General features: G+C 31.2%; 1 protein-coding gene across 2 annotated transcripts; it reads left to right on the top strand.

The window, feature by feature from the left end:
• Window positions 1-6,049: 6,049 nt before the first annotated feature.
• Window positions 6,050-13,496, top strand: LOC105790435 (putative GTP diphosphokinase RSH1, chloroplastic). Of its 2 annotated transcripts, XM_012618028.2 has the most exons (24): window positions 6,052-6,292; window positions 6,606-6,796; window positions 7,326-7,496; window positions 7,610-7,675; window positions 7,768-7,860; window positions 7,947-8,078; window positions 8,201-8,302; window positions 8,370-8,447; window positions 8,523-8,594; window positions 8,697-8,804; window positions 8,990-9,087; window positions 9,565-9,625; window positions 9,728-9,787; window positions 9,872-9,928; window positions 10,018-10,119; window positions 10,374-10,532; window positions 10,654-10,785; window positions 10,890-10,976; window positions 11,067-11,138; window positions 11,556-11,642; window positions 11,743-12,199; window positions 12,731-12,792; window positions 12,871-12,939; window positions 13,037-13,496. In XM_012618028.2, the coding sequence occupies exons 1-24, from the start codon at window positions 6,268-6,270 to the stop codon at window positions 13,139-13,141; spliced, it is 2,646 nt and encodes an 881-aa protein (XP_012473482.1). In that variant the 5' UTR covers window positions 6,052-6,267; the 3' UTR covers window positions 13,142-13,496. The 2 variants fall into 2 exon arrangements, with proteins under 2 accessions (XP_052490617.1, XP_012473482.1); XM_052634657.1 differs by lacking the exons at window positions 12,731-12,792; window positions 12,871-12,939; window positions 13,037-13,496 and adding an exon at window positions 12,385-12,642 and having other exon boundaries at window positions 6,050-6,292.
• Window positions 13,497-14,152: the final 656 nt, after the last annotated feature.

Genomic DNA, 14,152 nt, shown 5'->3' with positions numbered 1-14,152 from the left:
ATTCCGTCAAAATAAGATTTCATTTATGAATCTATTCAGCATCTTCGGAAATTTTCCTTTTATGTTTAATATATTTCTTTTACTGAATTCAACAAAAGTTTGAGGCGAAGTTACTCATCAAAGTTTAAAGGCTCACTCGATATTTGAGAGGGTTTAAACAAAAATATTAAGTCCAAAAATTAAGTTTATAAAAAAATTAAGCTTGCCTAAAATATAAGTCTGGCTTAGGCTCAGGTTCAAAATTTTAAGGTTCAAGTCTGACTCGGCTCATTTTCTAAGTTTCAAATATATTATATTATGTTATTTTTAAATATTATATAATTTATAACACGTAAAAATTAAATAGAAAGTAATATATAATAGTTAATTTTAACATTAAAAATGTTTATTTGCCTATATATAATATTTTAATAAATGTCTTTCAAAAGAAATTAAGAAATAAAATTATATAAATGATAAAATATTGGATTAAATATAAATATAATTTTTCTTTAGAAAATTTTAAAATTAATATGAATGGGCCTAAAATGAATTTGATTAAAATATTTATAAATATAGACGAACTTAAGAAAAATTTTAGATTTATATTTTATATGAGTTAAACTTGAATGAATATAAAAATTTAATATCATACTTAAACTAGACTTGATTCAACCATCTAACATCGCCCAAATTCAAATTTATTTTAAACTCACAACAATATTATCCCTTTTTTAACTCGATAAATAAAACATTTTTCATCTGTTATTTACCATGGGAAAAAAATAATTCGCCGACATCAAAGAAAAAATTTAACATAAATTAATTTAATTGGTTTGTATTATGAAATAAATAACAAAGAGAACAAAGTACAAAACAACAACTCCGAATTTTATTGATTAATAGGAATATTTGTAATGCTTTTAAAGTCTATATTTATAGATATAAAAGTATAAATGAAATAAAAATAAACTTTTATTGAATATTAGAGTCCTAAAGTACATCAAACTTATCTTTATCTTAATGAGGATTTACTTATTAACAAAATATTCATAACATTCTCCATTGGATGTTTAGTAGATAATGTACTTCGTTAAAACCTTATTAAGATAAAAACCCTGCGGGGAAAAAAATGCTAGTGAAGGAAAAAGAGTACACATATCTATAATATGTATAACATGTTGCCTCATTAAAAACCTTAGTAGAAAAATCTAGTGGGACAAAACTTTCGTTAAGGGAAAAAGAGTAAAACATGTAATTACTCCCTCTCATGACAACATCACGTAATATCGCGTATTCTACGTATTCAATCTTGAATACTAGCTCTTTAAATGATCACTTGAATGAATTTGCTAAACGTTTATATCTTCATTCTTTTGAAAGTCACGAGTGAGGAAGATTTTTTTGGAGAAATATATTTTGATTTCTTCAGAAGTTTCAACAATAATCATAACATATTTTTATCATAATCCTTTTATAAAAGTACATATAAGTATTTTGGATCATATAATCTTCCTTCAACTACTATTCAAGAAGTCAAATTTACTACATATGTTCAAATTATTTCAATTCATATAAATGTTTACGCAAACATATTGGACAATTTTTCAAGATTTTTATCTGCTTCTAGTATTCTAAATCCTTCAAGGATTTTAATATAAATTTCCACTATATAATGATTCATATAAAAGTCTATAACAACAAACATTAGATGCATGCCAAATTTTCATTAACCGCCAAACTAATAAGATATCTAAATGTCATTTCATCCACTACAAAAGAATATTATATCTTTTCATAATCAATACTAGGATTAGTGAAAAACTTTATTTTTCTTATCATGTTTTCGTAAAACTACACATTTGTACCCTCACTAACTTTATACATTTAGATGTTTGGACGACTAGTTCAAAAACTTCCCAAATTTAATTCTACTTTCATTGTGTCTTTTCATTTTGTCTAATCTATTCCATGTTTATATTTCTCAACAAATTTATTCAATATCCTCATTTTTTCCCATTATTATCTGTAGCACCCTACACCTGAATTGATCGTTGGGTCCAAGATATGAGATGTCACATTCATTGCTGAAGCAACTACAATTTTCATTTCAATATTCAAAAGACAAATCATGCAAACGTTTAAGTTCTAAAACTTCTATTAACATTAATTATTCATATTCGGGTTATAAGTAGGCTTACTAAAGCTTTTATGAAACTTCAGTAACAAATGAGGAACTAATATGTAAAAAAAACCAATATAGAGGTATTGTTGCGACATTGAGAGCAGTACTTTTTGACGCGACTTCAATAGGGTTGAGTTGTGGCCATGAAGATAGTAACTTGATATCGCGATTTCGACAGGGGAATGTTGCGACATTGATGGCAAAGGGTTTAGTGTCACAACTTTAGCAAGGGAATATTGCGACTTTGATGACATGGACATGATGTCACGACATCATTCTCAACATTTCGAACACCTAATAATGCAAGATCCCGAGCACATACTTATTCATTATAGATTCAAGCATCACAACTATTTACTTAGCATGCAAGCAACCTTCTAATTTCAATTCATAGCATCACATAACTTGGATAAGCAAACAGATCATTATACCATCAAATTAATACACCTACTTACGATCAACGTATATGGTCATATTTAAGTATAACATTTCCAACCATAAGTACCAAAATGACAACTTGAACCTAAGGACCAACTTTAATATTAGTTACATGCCACTTGCTATTAATATAACAAAATTGTACAAACTTGTTGAGTTGAAAGTAGAGTCTAGATGCTACTAATCACTTTGAGACTTTGAGGTCTACGATACTTGCACATAGAAATAAACAAAATCGTATGTTGAGCAATAAGGCTCAGTGGTCCTAACATGATTTAAAGCATTAATCACATACAAGCAAAAATACCAAGTACATATATATGAAATCCAAATACTAATTATATCACAAATTCATTTATTGTCTCATAAACTAAACATCATAGTTCAAACTATTTAACATATCATATTCAACATTCAATCTTTACTATCATATCTCGAATGTAACACTCCTCACTTGGTCTGATCGCCGGACTCAAGCTATGGAATGTTACTACAATTATCGGAAAAAACCACATACAATTCATAGCAATTAATTCATTCCATTATTGATTCATGACATAATTCAATGGATATTATGTAATACAATCAAAATCGGGACTCAATCGAGCTTACAAAAGCTCTTAAGTTGTCCTGAGCCTGAAGAATGATCAAACTGCAAACTTTTCAAAGTATGAGCATAGGTATCAATACCCAGACTAGGTATCGATACTGTTTTTAGCTTCGATGTTCATAAAGTCAATTCAAAATCATAAGACATTGATACTTGGATCAATGTATCGATACATTACCCTAGTATCAATACCAAATTGTAGGGGTGAACAATAATACAAATACAAAATTAAAAAAAAAAGAAAGATATATTTTAACTTAAATATTTAAATTTGATACATTGCAAAGATTGTGATAAAAAAGTCATCGATTATGAATTTTAATTGAATATTTCAATAAATTATGGACGAACCACGTTTTAATTCAACAAAGTACAGTATTGTAATTTGCATTATCCACATGGCCTTCACTTTTTGACCCTCGTAATTTCATAATTGACCCTGCTCTATCTAAAGTCAACTATACATAAAATCTATAATTAAATTGTACTTTTTAAAAAAATCTAATTCAATTAAGATGGTAAATTTATAGTTTAACCCTTCTAAAATTGTAAATTTAAGTTCATACAATGATAAATTTAGATTTTGACAATTCAATTTTGATTCATAATTTTTTTTGGTTTCTCTCATGATCGACACTTATCTCAAATTCGATCATTGGATATATTCAATTATGTATGTATATTTTAAAATATGGGTGATTATTTGATAATTATACTTAAAATATTATTAAAAAAAGTTTTGTTATATAAAATTGGCTTAATTGCAAAATTAACCTCAAACTATAGCGATTGTTTCATTTTGCCTCCAATTGTGGAGCCATTGCAGCTTGCATGGAAACTTGTAATTCAAATTGTCCATCTCGAATTAATGTTTAATAACAATTTTATTTAAATTGAATTATGAAATTGATAAATATTAATATGTAAATAATTTTTTTATTTTTTATAATAAATACTGATTTGAAATTTTTTTTGGATTGGATCAAAGAAGGATGCCAATAAACAAATTGAAAATCTTGGGAGAAGATCTTATTTATAGAAAAGTCTAGATAATACATTTTCTTTTCCTAAAATTATAATTAAAAATAAAACATGTAATCATTTTAAATTTGAATTATAAAATAAATAAATACAATATCAAAGTATATCGTAGTTGCATTACGACTTTTAGATATTATTCATTTTATATAGATTTAATAATTTATATATTCATATTGTTTTTACATGAATTTACGTGTTATAATATCATATTCGTATTATTTTTTATGTCATGTAACATTTTATATAATATTTTTCGTATTATTTTCGTACCATATAATAAATTAATAAAAATGTTGTTTTGTGAGGTCTGCAATTATGTCATCAAATATTAGTGTAAACAAAAGGAAAATAGTGCAAAGAAGGGCATTAACGTCAATTCCAATGTATGGAAACGTGTTTTTACGATGAAGCTGTCCGATTGAGTAAAATTCCACTCACCTAACAACATACTGTGGAAAAGAAGGAAAAAAAAAAACCACAATTAATAAAAATTAGATTATAATAGACTCAAGATGAAAATAAATAATTAATAAATTTGTAAGAAATATTAAATATATTTTTAGTTAAAATGATAAAATTGAGAAAGTAAAGTTAATATTATTTTGGCTTTGAATTTTATTTTATTTATGTATCTCTTAAATTTTGTATATAAAAAAAAAAACATAATATCAAATGTTGGGTGCAATTAGACCTGTCCATGGGTCAGGCCATCCGACTTGACTCGAAGGTCCGTTCGAAAAGTAGGAGGGCTTCTGTAAAAATATAAGTTCGAAAAATAGATTTGGGCAAAAAATAAGGTCTATTTAGAAAACAGGCAATACCTTGGGTAAGATTTTTTGGCCTAAGCTCGGCCCAAATATGAAAACAAAAATAAATGCTGTTCTTTTTACTTTTTTTGCTATTTTCTTGTTGTTTTTTTCTTTACTATTTTGCTACCATTTAACAATTATGTTGCTACTATTTTGTTATTATTATTTGAATATTGTATAACTCTTGTTTTATTGTGAATTTTGTTACTATTTTTCACGTTTGCTTGTTAAGTTACATTTATCTTAATGTTATTTAAGTATACATATTTTTTTATTTTATTTTCAATTTGTTGGAAAACATTTATTTTAATGTATTATATATTTTTTAAAAAATTATATTAAAAATTAATACTGGCGGGTTGGACTTGAGGCTTAGCAAACCGGCCAAAATTTTTTGTTGGGCCATGAACACCTCTAGTTGCAATGGTAAGGCACATTGTATTCTAAAGGAGAGACACATGTTCAAATCTCAAAGATAATATTGTTGGGAGTGGCAGTCAAAAACTCTGAACATGAACAGTAAAACGGACACGAGTGATAAAAAAACCTAAAAACACAGTTAATAATTGGAAAAAAAATTAAAATACTTAATTCAAGAAATTTCCACTTAAAAATTTTATAAGACAAGTTTAAAATAATAAATAGTAGAAAGATTTTAAACTATATATATTTTTGAAAAAACTATATTCTTTTAACTGTAATCATAAATATTACATTTAAATAATTATAACGATCCAACAAATACTTAAAAATATATATACAAATTTAAATAAGCACAAATAGTATAATTAAACCAAAATAAATCTGAATTGAAGTGGAATTTACTGATAGGACACTTGAAAAGGGCTTAATTAGTTATAATAAAAATATAAAAGTTGAATTAAGTAAAATTATAAAAGTTACGGTCTATTTTAATAATTTAACCAAAAAGGAAAAGAAGGAAATATCTGAAAGAGAAGGGTATATTTGTGTGGCTTCAATATCTCTCTCTAGATTATCTCTTGTATTCACCTCCTCGCTTCAAATCCATCGCTTATTGCTCCAATTTTCCATCTCCAATTCCAAATTTCGAATGATAAATTCCTCGAAATTCCTTTCTCTTTCCCTTTATCTTTGATTCTTTTTTCTTTTTGTGATGGATTGTTGATTGAGTTACTGTTTTAATGCTTAGTTCGATTCAATGAGATTACTCTGCTGTTGTAGACATGGCCTTTGCTCCTTCTTTATCCGGTACCTTTTCACTTCCTTAATTTTTTCATTTATTTTTATGTTTTTGATTTTCTAAATTTCTCCGATGAACTTTGTTTCTATAAGAAATGTTGGAAAATTTAAAGAAATTTTAGTTCTCGGCTGTTTAAATATGTTTGAATTTCGACTGTTCGTTTCTTCGTTAAATTTCGAATTTGTTCAAATTTGAAGCTACCGAAGAAACTGTGTGATGAAATAAAGTCTACATCTTTTTTAACTCCGATTTTATTTGTGTGTTCACTGATTTCTTTCTTTCCTTTTTTTTTTTTTTTGCCTTTGTTTCGTTTGATTGCAGTTTCTGTGGAATGTGTGAATATATGTAAGTTTACGAAAGGGGAAGGAAGTGGAAGGTATGACTGTAGCATGCTTTCGTGTGCTTGGAAAGCTCCAAGAGTCTTAACTGGATTCCTTGCAAGCACGGCTAATCCTTCTCATTCTTCCCCTTTTGGTTACGCTCGCCATGGGAGAAGAAATCGGATCAAACCAGTGAGTTTATTTCTGTTTTTCCCTCTTAGTGTTTGTTGGATTCCTAGAATTTCTCACTTTTTCAAGATATATCTTACATTGGCTGTGATATTTGATTGAGTTTATTGTATTTAGTGCATTTTTTAGCTGACTCGAATTAATTATGATTGATGTTTTGGTTTGATAGTATTGCTTTTGATTTTTGTTATCTGCTTTCTAATCAGATTGCGAACTGGTATATAGGAAGGGTAGTTAACGTTAGGTTGACAAACACGAAATGATTTGCTGAGTTTAGATACTGCAAGTTGGTGTATTTCTTGAGTGCGTGGAATTGTTCAAAAGTTCCTTGCTGGTATATGAATTTTGGAACTGGACTGTTTTAGATTAAGGTGTAGAATATATGTACAAAGAAATAGACATGCAATTTTTTCTAACTCCTTTAGGTGAAATATTATCTTTTAATTGAATTGCAATGCCTTATGTATGACTTTTATACAAAGGCATTGGTTGTTCCTAATTTTGGGCTGGTCGAATCTTGTGTTTTTGCCAGGCTTTTGATGTAGGAGGATGGTGTTCAACGGATGTTTCTGAGTTTATACTGCTTGGGAAACTCTACAGATCAAGCGTGCTTCATGTTGGTTGTAAAAGGTGGCAGTTGTGTAGTTCATCATCTTTCTCTTCAAATACCTCTAATGATATTTCTCCTGAAAGTTTGTGGGAGGTAAAATTGCTGTTACCAAACCTCCTGTCTATAACAATATTGATTATTCTGCAAGCAAGGCTGTTACTATAATATCTTCAAACTTATACTGATTATTTTTATAATCGCATTAGGGTCTGAAGCCTGCTATATCATACCTTTCATCTAATGAGCTGGAGTTGGTCCATAATGCTCTTAAGGTAAGGCCTTCAGTTTGCAAAAAGTTTTACCATGTTCTTTCCGGGATTATCTCTTTGACGTATATCTATAAGTTGTTTTTTGTTTGATACAGCTAGCTTTTGAGGCACATGATGGTCAAAAGAGACGGAGTGGAGAACCTTTCATCATTCATCCGGTTGAAGTTGCACGTATTCTTGGAGAACTTGTGAGTTAATTTGAAGTTTGTTCTCATTGAAAAATTGATTCTGCATGGGGATCTGAAGTCTTAACTTACCTCAACTATTGTTCTAGGAATTGGATTGGGAGTCTATTGCAGCTGGATTGCTTCATGACACTGTGGAAGATACAAATATTGTTACATTTCAGAGAATAGAGGAGGAGTTTGGTCCTACTGTACGTCGCATTGTAGAAGGAGAGACCAAGGTTCTTTGTTTATACTTTTATGAATATAAGTCATTATCCTTTAGCTCAATGCCATGTCAGACAAAACACTAGATAGTTTTAGCTCATTTTGGCATCTTTTTTTATCTTTTTTTCCTAATCAGGTGTCCAAATTGGGAAAGTTGAAGTATAAGAATGAAAATGATTCAGTACAAGATGTGAAAGCTGATGATCTGCAGCAGATGTTTCTAGCCATGACAGAGGAGGTGAATTTTTTTTATTTGATGATGTTTTTATGGAATGTAATGTGCTAAACAAATGGTTTCCTTTTAGGTTCGCGTCATCATTGTCAAATTAGCTGACAGATTACATAATATGCGCACTCTTTCACATATGCCTCCACATAAACAGGTTGGTGGTAAAGATGAACCTTGGCTAGAAATAGACCATTTAGTTATTCGTTTTGACTCTATTGTATGATTTCAGTCCAGCATTGCAATGGAGACATTGCAGGTCTTTGCACCTTTGGCAAAATTGTTGGGGATGTATAAAATTAAGGTACATCCTTATGCTCCTTTTAAAAAAAAATTACAATTTCTATTTTATTCTCATGAATTCAAGATTATATTTGGTTTTAACACATCTGATTGTATTTTGTAGTCTGAACTTGAAAATTTATCCTTCATGTACACAAATCCTGAAGATTATGCCAAAGTGAAGAGAAGAATTGCAGACCTCTACAAAGAACATGAAAAAGAGCTCATGGAGGTAAACATTGTCCTCTTTTCACAAAAATTATTTAGAAAGAGCTGTAAAAACATTATCGATTGATAATTGAAATAGTAATTAAATGTTGAAAGTCCATTTTATGAGGTGTCAAGTTTTAAGGTTCTTCAACTGATACCAAATCTATTTGGTTATGATTATCTTTCTTTTTCTTTTTTGGGTACTAGGCAAACAAAATTTTGATGAAAAAGATTGAGAATGATCAATTCCTGGAACTTATGACTCTTAAAACTGAAATTTGTGCAGTGTGCAAGGAACCTTACAGGTGAAGCACTTTTTCCTGTGTTTTTGGTTGTTATTTATTTAGTTTTCGTCCTAATGATACACATGTCTAGAAGTTTTGGGGATTATTTCAAGCTGCATTTTATGCTTATCATCAAGAGCGAATGGGTTTATTAGGTTTGTCATTATGCAATGTTTCTTGCTGTACTTTCATTAATATTTGCCTTAGCTGATTAAGTGGGGACCATGCACTAGTTGGGTGTGCAGTAGAAAAGACCTACGACATGGTTTTACGAAATTTTTGTGGGTGACAATGGGTGAAGTGCGCATTAGACCTGAAAACAATTAGGTTGAGTGTGATTTAAGATATCGGTTTCGATTTCTATATTGAATGTGGTGTTCCTTTGAATACTTGTAGCTAATTTTCCACTCCCCTGTGGCCTGCTTTTTTATGATGGCTTTGAAGGCAGATGTTTGAATGATAATTTCCTTACATGCAATTTTTCTTCTTGGATCACAGTATGTACAAATCTGTTCTCAAATCTAAGGGTTCAATCAGTGAGGTTAACCAAATAGCCCAGGTCTGTTTTGATATTTCCTTGAACCATCTTGACATCCAACATGAAACTTTCTTATGGTTTATTTTTGCTTATTGACACATTGTTCCTCTTGGTTATAAACAGCTTCGTGTAATCATAAAACCAAAGCCATCGGTTGGAGTTGGGCCTTTGTGCAGTTCACAGGTGACATTTTTTGCCAATACAAAAGTACGTAGTTGTCTAAGAATGCATATGTAGTTTGGTAACAAATGCATTTACTTCATGCAGATTTGCTACCATGTTCTTGGTTTGGTCCATGGTATTTGGACTCCTGTTCCTAGAACTGTATGTATCCTTCTTTCTCCTCTATTTTGGTGTACTTTTGATGTTAGGTTATTGATAATTTGTGAAATATTGGTCTGTCTTTTGAACAGATGAAAGACTACATAGCAACACCAAAACCTAATGGCTATCAAAGTCTTCATACAAACGTAATTCCATTTTTGTATGAGAGCATGTTTCGCTTGGAAGTTCAGGTTCTTACATTCTCAATATTCCTTTCAGCTATTTCTAGAACAACTTTTTGCTAAGTTAAATTATTTGGAATAAAGTTCTTAATGTGAGGATATCCTTAAGTTCTTTCAAAACAATTTTGAATCCTGGATGGATCATTTATGTTAGTAATTTATCAAAAAATGAAAGTCCAAATAATGCTTATTGTAATTTAGTCTGTTTCTTTTTTGAAATTTGCAACATATTTTATTAAATTACTTTTGTTGGTTTCTGGCAGATTAGAACGGAAGAGATGGATTTGATAGCTGAGAGAGGCATTGCTGCTCATTATAGTGGGAGAGTCTTTGTTACTGGTCTAGTTGGGCATGCTGTGCCAAATGGTAGAAATTCAAGAGGGAAATTAGTTTGCCTTAACAATGCAAACATAGCACTCAGGGTATACCTAGTTTCCTTGACAAGTTGTCATTAGGAATAGTCTTTAAAGGACTTCCTTCAGACCTTTTAAAGCCCCTGACAGGAATGCTAATTTTATGGATGAAGCTTTCTCTTTTCTCCAGGTTGGTTGGCTCAATGCAATTAGAGAATGGCAAGAGGAGTTCGTTGGCAACATGAGCTCTAGAGAATTTGTAGATACCATTACCAGAGATCTCTTATGCAGTCGTATCTTTGTCTTTACCCCAAGGGGAGAGGTATGATAATTCATAAACCATAATTTGTGCTTTTATTTCTGCTAAAATATTACCATAATTTTGTGGGAACTAGTGCTCTTATAAATATTTCTTGTGATGGGAAGATTAAAAATTTGCCTAGAGGGGCTACTGTTATTGATTATGCCTACATGATACACACCGACATTGGAAACAAAATGGTGGCGGCGAAGGTACTTTTGTATTGCATGTTGCTAATTTCTAATTCTAGTGTCAGCCTACAACAAATTGCACCAATTGAATGCTTGACTTTCTCATTGCAGGTCAATGGTAATCTTGTTTCTCCCACGCATGTGCTTGCCAATGCAGAAGTTGTGGAGATTATCACCTATAACGTTAGTATATATTGAACGTGGTTCAATGTCCATTTTGCTGAGCTTATAATAGAACATGCTTCCATGATAATATTTAAATTGTGGGACAACTCGTATTTCATATGCTTGAGGATATAAATTTGTGTTTCTTTTTCTTTCAAAAATTTGAAACTAGCAGTTAGTGCACCGAATTCAGAGTACGGTTATAGGTCATTGGACCTAATATTGAAGAGATATTTACTATTTTGTCAGTTATGACAGAGTAGAAGACTTGGTTACAGATTGAACCACTTCCATTGCTGTCAAATATTCTTATCTGCCTTCTCGGTTGCCCGCTATTCTAAATTGACCACGTTAACATATTGATGTTATAGTTCATTTGTGCACAAGCAATAACCCTGGTTCTTTCGTAATGTACATCTTTGCCTCTTGTTCCAGGCACTCTCAAGCAAATCAGCTTTTCAAAGGCATAAACAGTGGTTGCAACATGCTAAAACACGTAGTGCCAGGCACAAAATCATGAAAGTAGGTTGAATTGCATGGAGTATGAAACTGTGAATTATATATATTTTTTATTTTCTCTGTAACCGTTGAGTCACTGACTGTCTAAATTTCTAATAATTAGTTCTTGAGGGAGCAAGCTGCACTTTCTGCTGTGGAAATAACAACAGATAGAGTAAACGACTTCATTGCTTATTCTGAAGAGGATAGTGAAATGGAAGACCTCTCGCATAGTTCCAGACAGAACAGACCTCTATGGGAGAAGATCCTGAAGAACATTGTGGATTTTTCAACCCCAGGAAGAAGTTCTGAAGATGCCTTGACGGCAAAAAATGGAAGTATTTGGGTCCCTAAGGTCAATGGGAAACATAACAAACAAGTACAGGATGTGGGTTCTAAGGCCAATGGCTACTTGTTTTCACTGGGCAACGGTGCTGCAAAAATGATACCTGCAAACAATCCACCTCACAAGGAGGTCTTGCCTGGTTTGGAAAGTTGGCAAGCCAGTAAAATCGCCTCGTGGCACAATCTTGAAGGACATTCTATCCAGTGGTTTTCTGTCGTTTGTATAGATCGACGAGGTAAATCTTTTGGCGATCGTGTTCAGGTTATTTTACACTTATTTGGTGGCATATTGATGCTAGTGACTTAGAAATTTGAATGACTAAAGTAGACACATTTTGCTATGAAATAGCTACGGATCCAATGAGACTGTTGACTTACAGCCCTTTAGTTAACTTGTTTCCTTTTTCTTTGGACTTCAAAGGAAACGTGGATCATCCTACCAAGCTGTTCCCATAGACATTTGTCTTAGTCCATACTGCTCCGACTCTTCATTTTCCTATACTCATGTCAAGCACATATTTGGATATGGGTATATGGGGATATGATCCTCCAAGGATGCTCCACATACATTGAAAATTTACAAAGACTTGAACATACCTGCACTCACAGTCTCACACTTGAATTCGAATAACATATAGTCTTGGAACCTTGTTTATCGAGATCCAACCAGGCATTTAAGGTCAATATGCTTTCATTTTTCAGCCATTATAGGTTGCATCAGACTTTCTTAGTCATTTTATTTTTGCTAATTGCACATATGATTTTAGGAATGATGGCTGAGGTCACAACAGCATTGGCAGCTGTAGGCATCACAATATGCGCCTGTGTGGTGAGTTGGTTTAAATTCAACGCCGATTATGTTAATAGTTTGATAGTTCTGTAACATCTTTACTTTCTTCCGTTTCAGGCTGAGATTGATAGAGGAAGGGGAATGGCAGTCATGTTATTTCATGTCGAAGCCAACCTTGAAATTTTGGTACTGTGTTCAGACCCACTTTGCTAATCCAATAATGCTTTAGATGACATGAAATGAACTACATACTGACACAAGGAATGGCTCGGTTTTGTTTCAGGTTAATGCGTGTTCAAGGCTCGATCTAATCCTGGGCGTTCTGGGATGGTCTGTCGGTTGTAGTTGGCCGAGCACAATAGAAAACAACCAACTTCAGAATTGCTAATCCGATAATCGAACCAATAAATCCGACTAGTCGATCCAGCGGTCGCAAGCTCGGTATGAAAGTTTTGTCCCCCCATAGAGAGAGCTAAGGCCTAGTGTATTTACAGTAAATTTTGGTATACTAGCCCATAATCTTGAATCTGTCTAATAAACGCTCATAAACCAATTAAAAGCAGGAGGCAAGAAGCTGAGTCTGGATCAGATTCAAAGCAGTGTATATATAAAGCAAAGATAAGGTTTATACTCTTGTAAAGATACTTAGGTTAAACACTTCCACAAGTTCCTTTTTTTTTTTACAAAAAATAAATATAAATAGCCATTTTTTTTCCTCATAGAAATAAATTATTTGTTGCAAATCATTTTCGTATATAATTTTGATATTTCTTTTTAATATATGTTTTAAACAATTAATAGAGAGGTAAAAGGGTATTTAATACCCAAAGTATGCATGGTAGTGAGTAAGAATTAATTGACGGTTTTAACAATAATTTTATTTTATTTCTCTTATTAATGTTCTACTTTTAGCATAATGAACTTGAGCTTTCCATTTTCAACACCATTTGAGACTAATTTCAGTTATAATAATCTCCTAATTTAACCCTCATGTAAATTCAACTTTAAAATCATCCTTATAGATAGTAAATGTTTGTAGTCACTTTTCATATGAAAAGGTAAAATTTTATGAAGGTGATGTGTGAATAGAGTAAGAAAGTAAATTTTGTACCAGAAAATTTAATTGTTAGAAAATGATAAAAACGGTGGAAAACAACCCTATTTATAGTAATATAAACTCTCCATAACCTTGTATTTTTGAAATGTGGGATTGTACTGCTTCTATAAATCTTCACATTGTCAAACAATATTTGATAGTATCTTCAAATTTCAACCTTCAAGTTTTAACAATGATTAGGTCTAAACATAGTTGGAACTTAACCACAATCACAATCTTAGTCATCATATCAATAGGATTCTTAGTGGTAGAAATTTTTTGGGTCTTTATTCTACTTTTTCT

This window comes from Gossypium raimondii, chromosome 8 (assembly GCF_025698545.1).
Source record: "Gossypium raimondii isolate GPD5lz chromosome 8, ASM2569854v1, whole genome shotgun sequence".
NCBI lineage: Eukaryota > Viridiplantae > Streptophyta > Magnoliopsida > Malvales > Malvaceae > Gossypium > Gossypium raimondii.
This window is presented reverse-complemented; position numbering and strand designations above follow the sequence as displayed.

Coding starts and splice junctions, on each gene's coding strand:
- LOC105790435 (XM_012618028.2), top strand. CDS start 6,268: ATGGCCTTTGCTCCTTCTTTATCCG. Junction 8,805..8,989: donor ATGAAAAAGAGCTCATGGAG/GTAAACATTGTC, acceptor TTTGGGTACTAG/GCAAACAAAATTTTGATGAA. Junction 9,929..10,017: donor GGACTCCTGTTCCTAGAACT/GTATGTATCCTT, acceptor TCTTTTGAACAG/ATGAAAGACTACATAGCAAC.